This window comes from Esox lucius, chromosome 1 (genome assembly GCF_011004845.1).
Source record: "Esox lucius isolate fEsoLuc1 chromosome 1, fEsoLuc1.pri, whole genome shotgun sequence".
Lineage (NCBI taxonomy): Eukaryota > Metazoa > Chordata > Actinopteri > Esociformes > Esocidae > Esox > Esox lucius.
The window spans coordinates 3,168,238-3,189,211 of record NC_047569.1 but is presented as its reverse complement, the minus strand read 5'-3'; the positions used below and the strand labels follow the sequence as shown (position 1 = coordinate 3,189,211).

Genomic DNA, 20,974 nt, shown 5'->3' with positions numbered 1-20,974 from the left:
TCTTTGAATAGGGACACCACTCCACCTTCTTTCCTACCATTTTGACACATTCATATAATCAAATCTTTCAGGTGCTGTCTTGTTGAGAACAGAAGCACCATAATCTTCTGTTAGCCACGTTTCAGTGAGAAACATCAACATCTAGGTTGTAGGATATTATAATGTTATTTACCAAGAATGATTTGTTGGCGAGAGATCTGATATTAAGTAAAGCCAGCTTAATAGAAATAATAGGGGTTCCTGGACTAGTAGGTTGACATGTTACAAATAACAGATTAGACAGGTTTACTTCAGAATTTACATACACTTGATTCCTTATGTTCTAATCAACACAGGAATAGAGATACTGGGTCCTAGCTTGTTCTCAAAACTGTCGGCTTTGCTATATTTACAAAAGCAGGGACCCGAAACACATCACCAAGTACATTTTGGAGATAGGGGAGGATGGGTGGGTGTGAGTGAGTGTGGGGGAGGGGGGAATGGGAGTTGTTGAACCCCCGCTTGGGACAAGGACAACTTCTGGAAGGATTGGTTGATTTTAGTCAGAGGATCAGGTGAGGGTGGTGGATACTCCGCCTATGTGGGCTGCCCTTCATGCTTATCTTGTCTGGGAATGGCATTCCCAGAGTGTGACATATGTTGGCACCAAAGAGCTAGCATTCCATGATGTTTGGTTTGGATGAACCCAGAAAATATTCCAAAAAAGTTCCAAAAAATATTGAAATTGTCAATAAACTTCCCGAATCCCACGGTTGAGGCACGCCGATGTCAGCCAAATATTCAGCCCAAGGAGTGTGCTAAAAGAGTACAAAAAAAATCCTGAAGGTTGGAATGGGGCCTGAGATTAACACATGTTGAAGTTGAAAATAGCTAATTTTCCCCAGTAGCATGGAAAAATCTTTTTTCAGGATCTCAGAGCTAGTTTTCCTTTGTAGAATGTGACAAGTCCCGGTGTGGATAATAATCTGCATGTTGCTTGGATGTTTAGAGAGAATGACTAGCAACATTTCTTATAGCTCTCTGACCGATGTGTCAGCCATGGTTAGGTTTTCAGTCTTGGCCATTCTGATATGCTTGGTTATATCATCCCCAGTCAAAGTAGTTTCTGGTTTATCAAATGGGTAGTTAGCATTGATTCTTCTTGCCCTCGTCCTATCAGTGGTTTTAGGGCTATTTCTTGGGTTTTGGATAGCCTTAATGCTAGTGTTGTGGTTAGCTATCGTAAGGTTCATTTACACACATTTCGTTCAGTGTCAGCGGATCATACCTGGTTTGCAGACGGTGTGAGCGTTAGTGCTCTTATTTGATTTCTTGCTGAATTTGCCTATGTGGCGTACGATGTCAGACCAAGTCCCGGCTGGAGTTGATGCCTTCAGTCTAGCACTGGTGCTGTGCCAGTAAGATGTGTCATTAGGGACGGCTGGTTTGAAAGTCTCTGCGGTTAATCCAGTGGCGTTAGCACACATCCAGAGTAGCGTGTCAGGCAGGTAGATTTTATGTAATCCTGTGTATAACAATCTGTGTCTGTCTGTTAGCTTTTGGTAGCTCAACACCTAGAGTACCTGCTACAGAGTCAATGTATTGTTCACTCTCACGTATTTCAAGCTGCGTTAATGTCTCATTTAGTTGCTCACTCTGAAATATCTCTGAACTGTTAACTGGTTTTCACTGCGTTCTGTCTAGTATAGGAACATCTTTTGAGCTCTCTAGTCTTAGGATAGCCTGCTGTGCTATGTTAGCATGAGCATTTGTTGATCTACCATCCGGATAGGACCCATAGTCTAGCCAGAGGAGTGCTTGGGTGACTGTCTCCCAAGCGACTGATCTGTTCCTCCAACGACTGTATTAGCTCCTCCATCATGAAAAATCACTAAAAAATACTAAACTATGTTCAGGTACTCTTTAAAAAATTACAGATTAATTTTGAAAAGAGAAGATTAAAATACAATTACAAGTTTAAAAGTAATAAAAGAAAGAAGTCTGGAAAAAGGCAGGAGAGTTGCCTTATGCGACTAACAGGCATGAAAGTAGGAAGCTAAATCGGAGGTACAGTTGCACATTATTCATGAACATTATTGAATGATACATTTTACTCAACTTCTGGTGTTGGTCGGTGATATGATGAAGCTAATTACTCACCCTCCTTTTGAGTAAACAACTAAGATTAGGCCTAGTTCAAAGCTTACCTTGATCAGCTTCATGATTCTGTGTGTGTGTGTTTCTCTCAACCATGATTGACATGACAGGTTCACACCAAATCAATACATTCTCATGAAATACTTTGGTGGTGTTTCCCTGACCTTTACACTTATTAATGGTGTACAAAATATTCCTACTCAATTCACTGTGAGTTACAGTACGGTGGTACTCTTAGAGAGAAATAATAGGGCAATCAGCTGAACACGTTTTGTCATTATGACCAGGCGGAGGAAATTGCTTTGAGGCGCAGAAGATCACGCATGCATGAGCTGCGGTGACCGAGTGAAAAGCTCCCAAATTTCCCTCTAAGAAAAAATTTTGCCCCTACATTGCTTGGATATGAAAAGGAGCAGTGAGCTGTCTCTCATTGTAAGTGAATTGGAGAGTGGAGAAAATAACCATGCTACTTAATCAGCAGGGTTTGTCAGGCGAAGTCTCCACCGCAGCCGTAGCATTGGTGGCATCATGCAGGCAGAGCACGCTGAGTGCTGTCCCAGCCTATCTTTCTCCTGGGACTCCCATGAAAAGATGGCAAGTTTGTGACAGATGTAGCAGAATGGGGAGTGAACGGGGATGTATTCCTGCAGGAAGCTCAGTTTTTCGAGCCAAATGTTGAATTTTTTATCTGATCTTGACAGGATTGAGAGACTGGAAGACCAGAAAAATGTTACAGCTTCTTCCAGTTTGAGGCTCAGGAAATTATATCTATGTTTTTGTGGGTGGTACACAGATATTTTGTGATTTAATCCATCTTTTTGTGCTGGACAGTTTTCTGTTTCTCAACTATGCATCAAGGTCAGAAGGATTTTATGTTCCTAACTTTTGTACTTTTTCTGTGAAATACATAGCATGGCACTGTAACATCCCTTCTCACAAAGCTGTAGGGCTGTCAAAATTCCTCAAAAATGACGTTCGAATATTCCCTCTAAAAAAACACATAATATTCGAACTTTTCGAACATCTGGTTGCGCATGCGCATTTTGTCAATGATTTGCATTACGTCAATAACAGGACAAATTAATACAAAGAGACATAAATAGACTACCTATACAAGTAGTTAAGTTTAAACATATTTGAGAACGTATCACCTACAAAAAAACAAGTAAATAAAATGATGACCAAAACTGCAGACCTCATGCTCGCTCGCTCAAGCACTTTCTCTCTCTCGCCCTCACGCTCTCTACGCAATAACGGTTTAAAATGAACAACAACAAACACATTTTGAATGCTGATCAAGAGTTTTGTGCAAGCAATATAAGGTCGCGACTATTGTCCCAAATATAGCAGGCTTCATTCAGTGATTGAAACAAATATTAACATTAATTGAAGTTTCACAGTTGTAGAGTATCCAGTAGAAGTAGACGAATATCTTTCAAACTAACCTTTGTTGAGCTGAAATTAAGACAGATTCAGCAACTGCATGGCCTATTTCTCGCTTAGAATGTTTTCAGAAACACGTTTCAGTGAACTATTTTTGTAAAATAGTATAGATCGTATTCTCAACGAGCCGCCATAACACTGTTGAAATTCTCGAGTAGCCAGACCCACATCACGCGTTCATCCAATCAGCTGCTGGTCAGGGGCATCGAGCATCAACCATGGCTGTATGACGTCGCGACACCACGCTTCAGTTGTGTCGGACATATGGATCTGTACCGTCAGGCGCGCTAGCGCGCCCACTCGCAAAGCAGACAGCCAGACAACCTCTTCTACCGCGAATGTTTTTTTCCACATTTAAATTTTTTTTTTTAAATATTAATATTCACCTTCGAATATATATTCGAATTTAGAATATTCGTTGACAGCCTTACAAAGCTGTTGAACGCACTTCAAAAAGCTGGAGGTGAAATTGGCCTCCGATCTTGAGTGTTGAGGGAGAGCAAAAGTTTAATCATTTTGTTTATTCCATTTTCAAAATCATTTTAACAATCATAAACCATGGTGCTCTGATAATCTTTTCCTCATTTATCCCTTTGAGTCACATTCACGATCATTTCAGAGAGTTATTGAAGTCCTGGGCTTGGAAAAGTTTAATCATGTCTTCTTAACAGACATTTTAGCCCTGAACTATGAAATTAATTAGGTTCTGTGATTAGACTTCTTTGGAATTCCAAGACATCTAAACCCTTGTCTTAAACCCATGACAGAGACATAATAAGTACTAAAAGCAATTGAACATGTTTAAGTTTGTCATTCATGTTTAAGTTAATCTGAAAGTATAAATCTTGACTTTTAAAATGTTTTTGAACAGTTATCTCAGGAAGAGAAATTATAACATAATTGCCATTGCTGGCTAGACTGCCTAGCAACAGTCCGACTAAGTAGAAAGTTAACAAGTGCTGATAAGAAATATTTTTGAGGAGTTACACTAAGACACTAAGTGTCTTAAGAAGTTTTTTGTTGTAGTTGGGTTCTGTGTCAGTCATGCACTGGCAAAGCTATACACTTCTGGTTTTTATCTTCTCCTAATATGTGACCGATTCAGACCTGGAACACTAGCTAAGTGCAGTGAACTACCAGACAGAAACAAAAACATGAAGAGAATTTGAATATTCTTGTGTGTGTCTGTGAATGTGTGAGTCACACTCTCAGCCATACTATGGGATCTACTGAAGCACTGAGTGTTTTTTAGCCATGTGTTTGTCTTTGTGTGTGATTCAGTGTTACTTTGTTCCTCTCAACAGCTGTTCTGAATGCTTTCCTTCAGTGAAACGTGTTCCAGCTCCTCTGGGTGTCCAGGGCCATATGGGCTGGTAACCGCTTAATACTGAGCTCTCTGTGGGATTCTGTTTGTGTTTTCTGTCTAGCCAAATTTGTTTGCATTTGTTTGTGTTCGCTAAAGCTGTTAAATGTAGCATTGTGTACACTCGTAATTGAAGTTTTAATTATGATTTTCTTGGCTTGGCTGTTCTTGGCTGATTAGCAGTCTGCACTCTGTGGAGTTGTGTGAGTCTGTCTCACCTTGATTATTATATAGCCCATACACTTGTGTCCTTACATAATTGAGCACCTTTTTTCCTTGTGGTAAAAATATTTCATTAAAGGTCGGTGTCCCTGAGACATTCGAAGAGACCTACACATTCGCATGCGTGCCTTGGTGTGTTCTCCCTTGAACTCAGTAAACAAAACACTACACCACACCAGTGCTTTGATTATTCTCCCTGTCGTGAGATATTTTTGTATTTGAAGTTTAAACCTTGTAATAATTTAGTTAGACCAAGGTTGTGTTCATTAGACACCAAACAGGAGCCAGACTGATTTTTTTGGTTGATCAGATAAAAATGGTGTGTTTCTGGGCTTAGTCAAGTTTATCCATATTGTTTTTCAAATCACTCATTCTATTTACATTTCATTAAAAATATATTTTGTATATTTCAACTATGCCTTAGTGGATTTGTGTTAATTCTAGAAAACCTATTTATTTTGGCTTACCACTGCAAAATACTTTCCATCATGATAAACACTACCCGGTTGACATGACAGCCTGAGACACCGTAGGCCTAATAAACACAGGTAGAAACTATTGACTCCTCTGCAGATTTGTTCCACCTCAGAAAGAAAGAGATTATTGTTGACTCCTGCCATCTTGGATTGTCAAGTCTGTAGTTAGGTATTAAGTAACAAACAATTAGTATTCCAGAAACATTAAGTTGAGAGAGAATTTGATCTCTAAGAAATTAAGCTAATGTGACTGCACCTTGATTGCTCATTTTAATCGTTAGCTTTCAGAGATTATTTACCCTTTTTTTAAATCCCTTTTGAATCAAACGTCCATTGAGAAGACATGATGGATCCAATAAATTGTTCAATATACACCCAACCTACATTAATAACCAGTAGCTGTAATTCCGTAATCACCTGTGTGTGTAGACCAATGCACATAACCTTCTCCAAAAATCCAGATTGAATATAGTAACCTAAGTAATATATACAGCTCTGGGGAAAAACATTGACCATTGCACCTTTTTCTTTCCTTTCCAAAAAAGTAAAAAAGGAAGGTTTTGAGTGAGGAACAGAGGTTAAAATTAAGAGACCACTGCAAATTGAATGCTTCTGTTCCTCACTCAACTTTTTTTGGAAAGAAAAAGGTGCAGTGGTCTCTTAATTTTTTCCAGAATATCCAAAATTAGGATTAAATTGGGATTGAATACAAAATGATAAGAATAACAATAGCTTAAGTTTTCCACTAAAGACTACCACTGAGTCTGTGGCTACAGTACAGGGTTTTTTAGGTGTATGTACATATGCTGTTGGTGGCGGTAGCTGCAGATGTGTAATAAGCAGCAGCAGCAAAGCATGTGATAAGTGTGAATTGTGTGTGTTTGTGTTGGTGTATCTTATCATTATACATGTGTTCATGTGAGTGTGAGGGTAGAGTCAATTGTGTGTGCATATTGTCAATACTGAGTGGATGGTGGTAAAACTGAGACAGATTCTTGTAGCCATCTGATTATCTTTTGGCAGTCTAACTTGTGGGTAGATGCTGTGCTGGGTCCTGTCATTTACAAACCTGAGACATTGATAGTGCATGTTTTATATACGTTAAGTTGTAGAAATCAATGGTTTTCAATCCCAAGTGTGCTGTGACATTTTGTAGTGAAGTAATGAAAATATAAATGTAGAATTGTAGCCTTTTTATGAGATGTGTTGAAGCCAATCCTTTTGTATTGTAATTAGAGAAAAGGGTGCAATATCGTCCTTGACCAATAGCAACTGATAATACAGCATAAACAATCCCCCAAAAAATGTGTAATGTCATGATCCACCCAAGACGATTAATTTAAAAAGAAGAAATTACCCATGGTAATTTAAATTGTTCATATAGTTGTTATCAGATGCTAATATTCCGCTTATGTACACTGTCAACACATACAGTACCAGTCAAAAATGTTTGGACACAATTACCCATTCAATTGAATGGGTGTCTCCAAACTTCTGACTGGTACTGTATATTTAACACCAAATATTATGGGTGAAAAACTTAAATATTATGGTTATTTGGACAAAATAGTAATACAGTTGATTTCTGCCATATATCTACACGATTGGAGCTGCACAAACAAGTCCTTAAAATGTATGTGACAACTTGCTTTTCACACAAAGAGCATTAATTAAATTGTATTTATCTGTGCTTATTACCCATGAGATGTGCCATGACAGTTAAATCAACATTAAATAATTTATTTTAATTTGAACTTACATTCTCATGATCTACCACAGTCAACACACATACATGGTGTTTTACCATAAGAATATAATTGAAAACAGCAGTATATGTTTAAGGGTATAAGGATATTTTTAAGGGTATTTTTAAGGATTTATTTGATGTTACATTTATTCTTCATAAACATGCATATGTTCTACATGCCTTACCACAAGCAACACATTTATTTTTCTATGAAATATATAGTGGATTGTCACCAGCAAAACTGAATGAGGAAAGTGATGAGTTCATCACCTGCTATTCTAGGAAAATCATATTTTGAAAAGGAGCCCATTTACACTGGTAAGTTATTTGGCAAGAACTGGTTATACATTATACTACTTAGACTTTTCTATTTTGTGAAGATGTAGCAATCCACTTGTCTGGTGTAGGCTACATGGCCTGTTGTAGAGTTAGTTAGAAAAAGTGCTTATTGGTGAACTCTGTCTGTTTCAAAGTAAATGCATACTGCTACTCTGGTCATCACGCTTAATTCTGTTTGACAACTGATAAATCATCAGGCCATCCAATCTTGTACTTCTGATCAATCAATGATCAATTAGTACTACAAGTTTTATGAGGAGCTGCAGTGGGGAGAACAAGTATTTGATATACTGCCGATTTTGCAGGTTTTCCCACTTACAAAGCATGTAGAAGTCTGTAATGTTTATCATAGGTACTCTTCAACTGTGAGTTACAGAATCTAAAACAAAAATCCAGAAAATCACATTTTATGGTTTTTAAGTAATGAATTTGCATTTTATTGCATGACATAAGTATTTGATACATCAGAAAAGCAGAATTAAATATTTGTTTCAGAAACCTTTGTTTGCAATTACAGAGATCATACGTTTCCTGTAGTTCTTGACCAGGTTTGCGCACACTGCAGTAGGGATTTTGGCCCACTCCTCCATACAGACCTTCTCCAGATCCTTCAGGTTTTGGGGCTGTCGCTGGGCAATACAGACTTTCACCTCCCTCCAAAAGATTTTCTATTGGGTTCAGGTCTGGAGACTGGCTAGGCCACTCCAGGACCTTGAGATGCTTCTTACGGAGCTACTCCTTAGTTGCCCTGGCTGTGTGTTTCGGGTTGTTGTCATGCTGGAAGACCCAGCCACGACCCATCTTTAATGCTCTTACTGAGGAAAGGAGATCTCACAATACATGGCCCCATCCATCCTCCCCTCAATATGGTGGAGTCGCCCTGTCCCCTTTGCAGAAAAGCATCCCCAAAGAATGATGTTTCCACCTCCATGCTTCACGGTTGGGATGGTGTTCTTGGGGTTGTACTCATCCTTCTTCTTCCTTCATACACGGCGAGTGGAATTTAGACCAAAAAGCTCTATTTTTGTCTCATCATACCACATGACCTTCTGCCATTCCTCTCCCATTCCCTTGGCAAACTTCAGACGGGCCTGGACATGGGCTGGCTTGAGCAGGGGGACCTTGCGTGCGCTGCAGGATTTTAATCCATGACGGCATAGTCTGTTACTAATGGTTTTCTTTGAGACTGTGGTCCCAGCTCTCTTCAGGTCATTGACCAGGTCCTGCCGTGTAGTTCTGGGCTGATCCCTCACCTTCCTCATGATCATTGATGCCCCACGATGTGAGATCTTGCATGGAGCCCCAGACCGAGGGAGATTGGCGTCATCTTGAACTTCTTCCATTTTCTAATAATTGTTGCCTTCTCACCAAGCTGCTTGCCTATTGTCCTGTAGCCCATCCCAGCCTTGTGCCTTATGTCCTTACACAGCTCTCTGGTCTTGGCCATTGTGGAGAAGTTGGTGTCTGTTTGATTGAGTGTGTGGACAGGTGTCTTTTATACAGGTAACGAGTTCAAACAGGTTCAGTTAATACAGGAAATGAGTGGAGAACAGGAGGGCTTCTTAAAGAAAAACTGTGAGACCCGGTATTCTTACTGGTTGGTAGGTGATCAAATACCTATGTCATGCAATAAAATGCAAATTAATTATTTAAAAATCATACAATGTGATTTTCTGGATTTTTGTTTTAGATTCCGTCTCTCACAGTTGAAGTGTACCTATGATAAAAAATTTGACCTCTACAAACTTTGTAAGTAGGAAAACCTGCAAAATCGGCAGTGTATCAAATACATGTTCTCCCCACTGTATTTAATGATAATGCACATCACTGTTCAAAATTTGGGGTCACTTAGACATTTCCTTATTTTTTGAAAACAAGCAAATTTTGGTCCATCCACTGTCTGTGTTCTTTTGCCCATCTTAATCTTTTCTATTAATTGGTCAATCTGAGATGCTTTTTTCTTTGCAACTCTGCCTAGAAGGCCAGCAACCTGGAGTCGCCTCTTCACTGATGACCTTGAGACTGTTTTTTTACGGGTACTATTTAATGAATCTGCCAGTTGAGGACCTGTAAGGCATCTGTTTCTCGAACAAGATACTCTAATCTGTAATTGTCCTTTTGCTCAGTTGTGATCTGGGGTCTCCCACTCTTCTTTCTGTTTTGGTTACAGACAGTTTGTGTTGTTCTGTGAAGTGAGTACAAGATTTTCAGTTTCTTGGTAATTTTTCAGAACAAGAATAGACTGACGAGTTTCAGAAGAAGGTTCTTTGTGTCTAACTATTTTGAGCCTGTAACCAAACCCACAATTGTTGATGCTCCAGATACTCCACTAATCTCAAGAAAGACAGTTTTATTGCTTCTTTAATCCGCACAACAGTTTTCAGCTGCGGTAACATACTTGCAAAAGGGTTTTTTAATCATCAATTAGCCTTTCAAAATGATAAACTTGGATTAACATACACAACATGCCGTTGGAACGCAGGAATGATGGTTGTTGATAATGGGCCTCTGTATGCCAATGTAGATTTTCCATAAAAAATCTTCTGTTTCCTGTTACAATATTCATTTAACATTAACAATGTCTACACTATATTTCTGATAAATTTTATGTTACTTTAATGGACAAAAAATGTGCTGTTCTTTTGAAAACAAGGACATTTATAAGTGACCCCAAACTTTTGTACGGTAGTGTGTATGCACAAACACGCACACACAAACAAGTTATAGATCACCCATATTTTTCCAGTTTTTATTGAAATTCAAGCAGTTCAGTGAATAACCTGTCCAGTAACTAACCTGAAATCGTGCAAAAGTACTGCCAGAAAAAGAATGTTTAGTTCAGTGGCGTCTCTGGCACGGAAAGCCTGGTGGGGCACAGTCAGTTCTGTATGGGCAGCATCTGACTCGTCTATGAAACTACACACAAACCTACTTGCGCAATCCATAAACAAACAGACCTCATCAATGAAATCACAAAGGCGCACATTAACGTAACATGGCACAGGAGTAGCAGGGAAACCCATTGCTTTCCGTGCCTTAACCTATAGCCAAAGTAACACGCCTTGTAATAATGCAAAATAGACTCACCAGTGAAGTTCATTGCTTGAAAAGAAAAAATGCACAATGATATTTCTTCCGGGCCAACTTGTCAATAACTTTTCTTTTGAAGTCCACCAATCCATGATTGAGTTCATTTTCAGTTGATATCATATAATTGCATTTAACGTCTGTTGCCCCATTATGTTACGTGTAAATGTCCTCGTTTCCAATGTTGAAAAGTTTCTCTCAGACACTGTTATTTGCGTAGTGATGATGATTTTTAGCAGTGACGCTGTTTCAAATAAGGCATCCTAAAGGGTTTCATGAATTGACTGAAGCTGAGACTATTTCCCACATGCAACTCAGAGTGATTGTACGGTGACTTCAGTATCTAGCTTAACTTTATTCGCCATTGGTAACGTTTTGATTGCACATTCAATTTCGGCAGTGGGAAATTATTTAATGAACTTGCTGAAGAGTGTACAGTCGACAAGCTGTGCTGCGATAAGGTGATCGCCATTGCAAAATCATTCTTCTACCTGCTCTAACACTGTGTCACAAGCCTCCTTCATTATGGCAGCAGTGTTTATTTTTCTCTGTTTAGTCTGTGTTTTCTTTCTCCTGTGATATTACATCCTCACTCAGTTGACCCACTCTGTTTTTGAAGTTTTCCATTGCACGGTAGATCATGGCTGCATCTACTTCTCGTTTTTGCATTATGTCATCCAAAATGTCAACTTCTGGCATCAGCTCGAAGACAAACTGCAAAAACTGTAGAAATGTCTCATCCTTCAGGTGCATGGAGAGGCCGTAGACTTCATGTTTGGTAACGTTGTCCCATCCGGGTTCTAGACAATCTAGACAGTCATTGATATCCACACTGTTCTCCCAAACAACAGTATTCACTGTTCTGCTTTTAAAATTCCACAGAGTGGCTGGAGGCCTTGGAATGTGCCGATCTGAAGTCTCTGCTAGTATGGCTGTTCTTTTGGGTGATTTGGGGAAAAAAGTGGTGAAATCATATATCTTGCAAAAAACACTTTTAAAGCAGATACTGTTGCTGAGCACACCTGCTGCAGAGTGATGCTTAGCTGGTGTGCATAAAAATGCACAAAATGCACATTCGGATTAAAATATTAATTAGTGTCTGAACCCCACTAAAATGCCCACTCCTCATCGCTCCACCATTGCAGGATTGCAAGATTAATTTATCCATAAGGCCTAATGGATAGAGGACGGCTTTAATGGCATTGGCAAGACCAGAAGGTGTTTTGTCCCTAACATCAATGAATCTCCAAAAGCTCTCTATCACTATCGTTCCAGTCATGTAGCGTAGCACAATTACCCTCTGCGATTTGCAGGACCCATCCGTTGTCTCGTCCGCTTGAAAAGCAACGAAAGGAACCTCTGACACCTGCTTGGCATAACTGAAAGTTGGCTAGCTGGGTAGCAATGCCGATACCGCATTAACAACATTTACTAAACGTCTAGATGTACGTTTTATTATTTTTTTTATTGGCTATGGAGCCAACATGATCATGCCCCACAGCTTATTATTGAAAGCACATTGAACATGCGCACAGTGTTTTCATCTGCTTACTTTGATTAAAAGAATGCTAAAGGGCCAGCCCCATGCTCACCAAACGAATACTGCTAGAAGTAATAACTTACTGCTGTTTTCCAGCAAAGGATGTAAGTTAAGGCTAGAAATTACATAAAAACACTCTGTCTGTATATAAGAAGTGTTGGAACAGACACCCTCTTAAGCATTATTTGGACAGTATTGTACTGCAGGAAGTAGTATTTCGCTATCATAATGGCGAGAAAAAGGCGAATAACAAAAGACAGACAGACCATTATAAAATTTAAATATATATCTTTCCTTTAGATAAATGGCAAACAAAGCCATGGTGTTAGTGAGTAGTTTCCTACACCATCAAAGGGCACTTGGAAACTGGAGGGAACCTCTGACAGGAAGAGATCTGTCACAACAAGCCACAACAGAATCAGAAGACATGTTTTTGAGAGTCAACAGCTTGCGTGATATGCCTTTCACAGGACAACAGCTTCAAGCACAGCTTAACACTGGTCAAAATAAGAGAGTCTCAGTTTTACCTTTGAAGAGAAGACTTTCGGCTGCAGGTTTGACAGGTTGAGTGGCAGTAAGAAAGCCATAGCTAAGATGGCAAAAAAAGGGCCTGGGGCTTGATGCACCACCAGTGGAATACAGAAGACTGGAAGAAGGTCTTATGGACTGATGAATCAAAATATACATTATTTGCTTAATCACACAGGGTTTTTGTATGCCATCGAGCAGGCGAAAGTGTAGTTCCTCTGTGTAACACCAACTATCAAACATGGAGAAGAAAGCGTTGATGGTCTGGACACTTTTGCTGGATCCAGAGTCAGCTCTTTGTACTGAGTGATTGGCACCCTGAAGCAAAACGGCTATGACAGCATTGTGCAGCACCATGCAATACCCTTCCGTGTACACCTAGTTGGTCAGGGGTTCATCTTACAGCAAGATAATAACCCAAAACAAAGCTTCAGGCTATGTAAGAACTACCTTAGAAGAATAGACAATTGCCTTCAAATCATGGAATGACCAGCACAGTCTTCATATTTAAACCCCATCAAGCTGGTTTGGGATGAACTGGGCAGAAGGGTGAAAGCCATATAACACAATTGTGGGAACTTCAACAGTGTCGGGAAGACCTTTCTGAGCAATATATTATTTCCAATTTTGGAAGCAATATGAACAATGTTTAACTTGGAATTAAATAATCTGGAGATTATTAATCTGGAGAGTTGCTGGGTGTGCAGGCATTTGATCCTTCCCTGAATCACACCTAAGCTTCAAAGATATTGGGTAATGGATTGGGGCACTGGCCCAAAAAAGGTTCAGAACCACTGATAGATGAATGAGACGTGGGCAGATTTGCTTCTCAGACATTTATTTTTATTGTGTAAGCAGGTGAATATCTTAATTGCTACACACTACCTTCCCAAGGTTACAAGGTACATTTACCTGGCTGATACCTGATACTCCTCGTAGCTACAAAGGTCTGATGACGATGTCTCGCTCAGTTTGTTTTACAGTGAAATGAGCAGTGGTGTATTAAGTCTGGTTCTGCTTCATGTTTAATCAGAAAAATTCTTAATTTTGTTGTTGGGAAGAAACAAATAATCTCACAATGGCACCTTGAAAATTGTACTGTCCGCAGAATCAGCCATTGTTCAATTTGGTACCCGTGTTAGTAACCAGGAGGCTAGCAAAATGCAGGCGAGCATATGCGGGCATACCACTGGCCCAGCTACAGTTTCTCGTTATATTGTAGGAATATGATATACACTCACCTAAAGGATTATTAGGAACACCATACTAATACTGTGTTTGACCCCCTTTCGCCTTCAGAACTGCCTTAATTCTACGTGGCATTGATTCAACAAGGTGCTGAAAGCATTCTTTAGAAATGTTGATAGGATAGCATCTTGCAGATGATGGAGATTTGTGGGATGCACATCCAGGGCACGAAGCTCCCGTTCCACCACATCCCAAAGATGCTCTATTGGGTTGAGATCTGGTGACTGTGGGGGCCATTTCAGTACAGTGAACTCATTGTCATGTTCAAGAAACCAATTTGAAATGATTCGAGCTTTGTGACATGGTGCATTATCCTGCTGGAAGTAGCCATCAGAGGATGGGTACATGGTGGTCATAAAGGGATGGACATGGTCAGAAACAATGCTCAGGTAGGCTGTGGCATTTAAACGATGCCCAATTGGCACTAAGGGGCCTAAAGTGTGCCAAGAAAACATCCCCCACACCATTACACCACCACCACCAGCCTGCACAGTGGTAACAAGGCATGATGGATCCATGTTCTCATTCTGTTTACGCCAAATTCTGACTCTACCATCTGAATGTCTCAACAGAAATCGAGACTCATCAGACCAGGCAACATTCTTCCAGTCTTCAACTGTCCAATTTTGGTGAGCTCGTGCAAATTGTACCCTAGAAATGGCTGTGCATGAAAATCCCAGTAACTGAGCAGATTGTGAAATACTCAGACCGGCCCGTCTGGCACCAACAACCATTCCACGCTCAAAATTGCTAAAATCACCTTTCTTTCCCATTCTGACATTCAGTTTGGAGTTCAGGAGATTGTCTTGACCAGGACCACACCCCTAAATGCATTGAAGCAACTGCCATGTGATTGGTTGATTAGTTAATTGCATTAATGAGAAATTGAACAGGTGTTCCTAATAATCCTTTAGGTAAGTGTATTTGCATTTGATACATTGACCTTGGATCCCGGTTGGCTCATTGATGACCAAACATTTGTAGCACGTCTTTTGTGTTTCAGAAAGGCCATAATTCATGGATAAAATTTGGCTTGTATATAAATCCTGGGATCTGAGGAAAACCTCTAGTATGACCTTGTGGTTTGTAGAATTGTTTGTTTATTCACAATGAGTTCTCTGTGAATCTGTTGGTTTTATGCGCTTGTTTTCTATTGTTTGTCCACTACATGCCAGATGATGCTTTTCTCTCTATCCCGCCTCACCCTTTGATATGTGCTTCAGGTTACTGCTTTAATATCAAGCCAAGTTTGAATATATAATATAATAATATTTTGCTGGACACCATTAAGCATTGTGTTAAACTGACTAACGTTTCTTAAGTTTACTTCCGCCACAAATAGCATCAGTGAAATATATAGCTTTTGCCACTAGCTGTTTTAACAGCTTATTAGCCATTAATAGGCTTACTATTATCTAACCTACTACTTGAACTTAAAGCAAAAGCTATTTCATGGCACAAATTGTTTTCATTTTCTTTAATTCGTGAATAAGATTTATACAATAACTATGGGTGACAATAACTTTTTGTCAGGTGAAAAGACTAGAGAAACGTGGAACCCCCTACTATTTTACTTCCCAAGGATTTTTTTATGTAGCCTATATTACCCTAAAAATCATGAACGGATGCGTACTCTGAAAATCCACCAGAAATAGCTGAAATATAAACAGTTTTATTTTAGGCTTACTAAAATGTAGCTACTGAAAGTTGTAACCAGCGAAGTTTTTATCTATCCGGAACAAATCCTAATGCACAATTTGCTTTGACTGTGACGAGATTCGAACGTGGGATCTATTGGTTTTCAGGTCCCCGTCTCTAAACACTACGCTATTTAACAAGGGGTAGTCAGTCACTCACTCACTCACTCACTCAGTAAGTAGCTACAGTAGCTCGTGTGTTGGGTCGCACCACACGGGCCAGCCTTCGCTCCCCATGTGCATCAAGGAGCCTTGGACACCCATGACCCTGTTGCAACTTCACCACTTTTCCATACGTGGAACACTTTAGGTACTGACCACTGCAGACAGGAAACACCCCACAAGGGCTGAATTTTTGGAGGTGCTCTGCCCCAGTTGTCTAGCCGTCACAATTTGGCCCTTGTCAAAGTCGCATAGATCCTTAGGTTTGCCCATTTCTCCTGCTTCTAACGTCAACTTTGAGGACAATGTTCAGTTGCTGCCTTAGATATATAATCACCCACTGACAGGTGCCATAATAACGAGATTATCAGTGTTATTCACTGGTCTTAATGTTATGGCGGATTGGTGTATATGACGGTACATTTGTGCTTGACAGCGTGTAATGCTACTTTTACAAATAGTAAGCCAATTGTTTTTTATTGTAGAATGAACTAATGTGTGTTCATGCAGTGTGTTTTTCCCACCAATTTACTGCTCTTCCATGGATAGTCCCAACCACCTTTTCTATGTGTAAATCCAAACATTGCCTGGTCCTAGCTGGAAGATACGCTTACTGTCATCTGTAAGTCTACTGTCAGTGCAATCCAGGTTTTTATCCCAAAATGTTACTGACCCCAGGACCTGCAGGAGCAAGATGGGCCCCATGTGTTTCTAATGCTGGGGTAAACATTCATGTAATTGATGCAGTTTTCCTTTTAAATTCTCCTATTCTCTTTCCCTCTTTCTCTTTTTCTTTCTGTCTCTCCATCTTATTTTATTTTTTCATTCATGATTTAAATTTTTCTTTCACTCTTTTTCTTCAATACTGTATCTCAAAACCTAATTGGCTACTTTAGACAGAGCAGGAAATGTGACGTCATCTTGGTCTGGTGATTAGTTAGTTCTGAAACTATTAGGACCCTCGATATACACACACAGCAAATGTCAAATTTGCTAGTATTAAAATTATGAACCTCAGTATTGATTTGACCTCTTCATGCGGAGGCGTCTTTTACCTTGAATCAATGCTGTTATAATTTGATAGAGACTATAGTTTAATTGCAAACCATCGTAGGTGAGTGGTGGTGCACACAGACACACCGACATCACAAACACGTGCACACACAAAGATCTCCGTCCCTGAGGCGCCTGTTGAATATCCTGCTATCTAACCTTACAAAGTTTCATTAAGCAGGTTCCTTTATGCTAAGAAGAGTCTTGACCCTTGGGCCATTTGATATCTTTGGTGTGCATTTCCATCAACCAATTTATATGGTTCAATTAAAACACACTGTGAGGCAGCCTCAATTTCATTTGTGAATATTTCTGTTTTCTTGCAGTTCCTGTCAACCTTGCCACCAGCAACTCAAGACAAGGCTCCCAGGTACAGATTTTTTATAATTTCATCATGATGCCTTTATTATGCTGGTTTAATTCTGACTTTGAGTGCCTGTTGCTAATTCTGGCTGATTTGAAAGCCTTTTATGCATTTCCCTGCTTCCCTTAAATCTTCTCTACCAAACATGTGATCAGTGGCCTCGGGTCAAAATCAGCTACAGTTTGCACCACTGCCACTACAAATCCGTATTTCCCCCCTCTTTCTTTCCCGCTTTCATGTACCGGATCCTTGACTGTGCTCTTGAAATTCTTTTCCCATTTTCATTTTCAATCAGCCTTGTGTACTTGCCTCTCAATAAATAATGAGGATGTTCAGTTGCTCTAATTGTTATCCATGTAAGGGTAACTCTGACAGGAGCGCTTGTGGTGGAACTGCTTAGCTTCACATTCCTTGCTCTGAAGCTCACTGTTTACCCCCCGTCAGCCCTTTTCTATTGGACTTCTCCCACCCCCCACATGCATTCACATTTTTGTATCATTTATTCTTCAATCAGCTTTTATCAGTTTACAGTGGTGCCAGGGAGGTGAAAAGAGACCCACTTGGGATAAAAAATAAATAAATGGATGTGGGGGAAGGAGACATCATGCAGTTGACTCTTATTGCATTAGCCTCTGTGGCTTGAGCTGCATTTGTAGGAAGCAGTCAGACTTAGACCACCAGTTAAAACGTCATAGGAAATGTATTTGACATCTCACTTTATTTATATTGGATTTTTTTTAGTACATACTCACCCTTATCAGGTGTTTTCAGTCCAGGCAAAAAACACAATAGTTCAGATCTGTGCACCTTCATTCTCTTAATAATAGCAAATATCAACAAAGCTGTTCATATTTTGTTTCAAATATGTTTTATTTGAAGCAATTGAATGAAAAATCCAGTTGCTGAATAAATAATACAGGCTGGTTGTTTACAAATTATCCTATTTTGCAAATTCGTTGAGGCAACCTCAGCCTTTTTCCAAAACATTGTCAGGGAGTGTAATTTGTAATGTTGTTGCCGTTGATAAATGTTGTTAATTATTGTCGCCTCAGAGTAATTGAAAGAGGGACAATGTAACTGTGTTGGTTCATTCCCATGTGTCTGGCCCTACGAAGAATAAGCTTGGGTGAATGATGTCTTACTGTTGAGAGCTGCCATTTTCTAAATTATCTTGATGGATACAGACTTAAGTCCACTAACACGTTTATTTACCTCTGAACCTCTCTGTATGACTGAAGATATAACTGGATACCCCCAGGAATCCAATTGATAATAAATGGTTACTAGGCTGCTCTGGAGAATTATCATTACGAGTTATTGCTGTAAAATGTTTTTGTTGCATTAACAAAAACAGTTAAATTCAGTTCTATAGTGCAGCACATTGTGGAAAACGTGGGTGAATTATGTGTCTTATAGTTGAGAGCTAGCATTTTCAAAATTACGTTAATAACATTACACAAGCAAAGCCGTAGCTGACGCACGATGCAGTGGTCCGCGCAATTCTCTTTGGAGAATTTGAGATCTGAATGCACTTCAACATGAATCTGATTGAAGCTAAATGGTTACTAGGCACCTGTGGAGAATTATCATTTATGATCAAATGCAATGATACTTTTTGTTATACCATGCTACTGCAGTGATTGTTTTTGTTATGGTATTACAGTTGTGCTCAAGTTTGCATACCCTTGCAGAATTGGTAATACATGTAAGATTTGTAAAGAAAACGTGTGAGCAAGCAAAACACGTCCTTTATTACTTATGGGATTCACATTCAACTGTAGGTCATAACAGAAAGGCACAATCATAAATCAAAACATACATTTATTAGTCTCGAAATGTAGACTATAATACTGCTGTCACTAGGCTTGGAATTTAATTTAGGGGCAATTTGGCCTTCGGTGGCACAAAAATGTTTAGGGCGCAAGGCCACATGCCAGGGCACAAAGGCCATTGAGTGAAATAGGAGGATTTGTAGCTTGCAAATATACAACTTGCATTGCTGATAAGAAACAAGAAACCAGGCAAGCATAGTTCAGTTGGGCCACAATAAAATGTGTTACTGTGGCTACCCTCTCGAGAATCAAACCCGGGTTGCCTATGTGAAAGGCTGTGTCATTATAGCCTCATGACATTATATAATTTTGTCATGCGTTAACATCACGCTGAGTTTTAATATTTAATTAGACACCATTAACCATTGTGTTAAACTGAGTGTAACAGCTTTTATCATGTTTACCTCCACCACAAATAGTATCTATGTACTGAATGACTTTTGCCATTGGCCTTTTTAAAGGCTTATTAGCAAGTATTATGTCGCTAGATGCCATTAAACATTGTGTTAAACTCAGTAAGTTTACCTCCACCACAAATAGCAACTATGAACTGTATGGCTTTTGGCCCTGGATGTTTTAACAGCTTATTAGCCATTCGTGAATGACATTGATAAAATAACTACTGACAATATAGGTGACGATAACATACTTTTTCATCAAGTGAAAAGACTAATTGTGTAGCCAGCGAAGTGTTTGTCTATCCTGAAGAAATCCTAAGACATCATTTGAAAATCCACCAGAAATAGTCGCGATATAACAGTAAACACTTGCATTTTAGGCTTCCCATAACATAGCTACTGAAGGTTGTAGCCTGATAAGTTTTTGTCTGTCCTGTACAAATCCTCTTTTGCCACTGGCCGTTTTAAAAGGAAGAAAGACAGTGTTGTCAAGAAAGAAAGCTGATGTACAGTACTGTAGGCTGTGTGTGCCTAGGTGTTGATTATTTAAAAAAAAATTGTTTGTTGAAGAGCACTTTTTTGATTCTTGATTTATATACTGTTGCTGTCCAGGAGTTGAGCCAGTGCACGGACGACTCCGCTATGATGTCGTTGTAGTGTGGACTATGTTGGCTTAATAGTATGTATTTTCGTACCATATGATTTTGACTTAACTAGCTAGCAGGCTATGCAAGTATCAGGAACACTGATTGGCGTTTGCGGATACAGAAACATTACAAATGTTTAATGTTATATTTAGAGCCTCTTTCACTCTTACAGTAAGACATTACTGAGTGTTGGTCATGTGACTAAGCGTTGCGTGAGATTCAAAAGCTGAAAACTCCTGCAGCAACTCAACAGGCGACACTATACAACTCTGAAATGTCAAAGGCGAAGCAGATATCCCTGTCTGCTTCGATTAAAAAAAACTTTTTTTAAACAAGCGATGGTGCAAATGAGGCCATCAAGAGGCCATTGGTTATTTGTTTTATTTTATTGGTCATATAATTAGAATATCATCAAAAAGTTGATTTATTTCAGTAATTCCATTCAAAAAGTGAAACTTGTATATTATATTCATTCCTTACACACAGACTGATATATTTCAAATGTTTATTTCTTAATTTCTTAATTGTGATGATTATAACTGACAACTAATGAAAATCCCAAATTCAGTATCCCGAAAATTCGAATTTTGTGAAAAGGTTCAATATTGAAGACACCTGGTGCCACACTCTAATCAGCTAATTAACCCAAAACACCTGCAAAGGCCTTTAAATGGTTTCTCGGTCTAGTTCTG

At 39.3% G+C, this 20,974-nt stretch overlaps 1 protein-coding gene across 3 annotated transcripts in view; it reads left to right on the top strand.

Annotated features, from left to right (window-relative positions):
• Positions 1-20,974, top strand: part of b3glcta (beta 3-glucosyltransferase a) — a 221,632-nt gene that overhangs the window by 12,893 nt on the left and 187,765 nt on the right. For all 3 annotated transcript variants that reach the window (XM_010901830.4, XM_010901831.4, XM_010901829.4), the window contains exon 2: positions 17,368-17,411. In XM_010901830.4, coding sequence (XP_010900132.1) covers positions 17,368-17,411 — 44 coding nt within the window. The remainder of the gene's footprint in view (positions 1-17,367; positions 17,412-20,974) is intronic.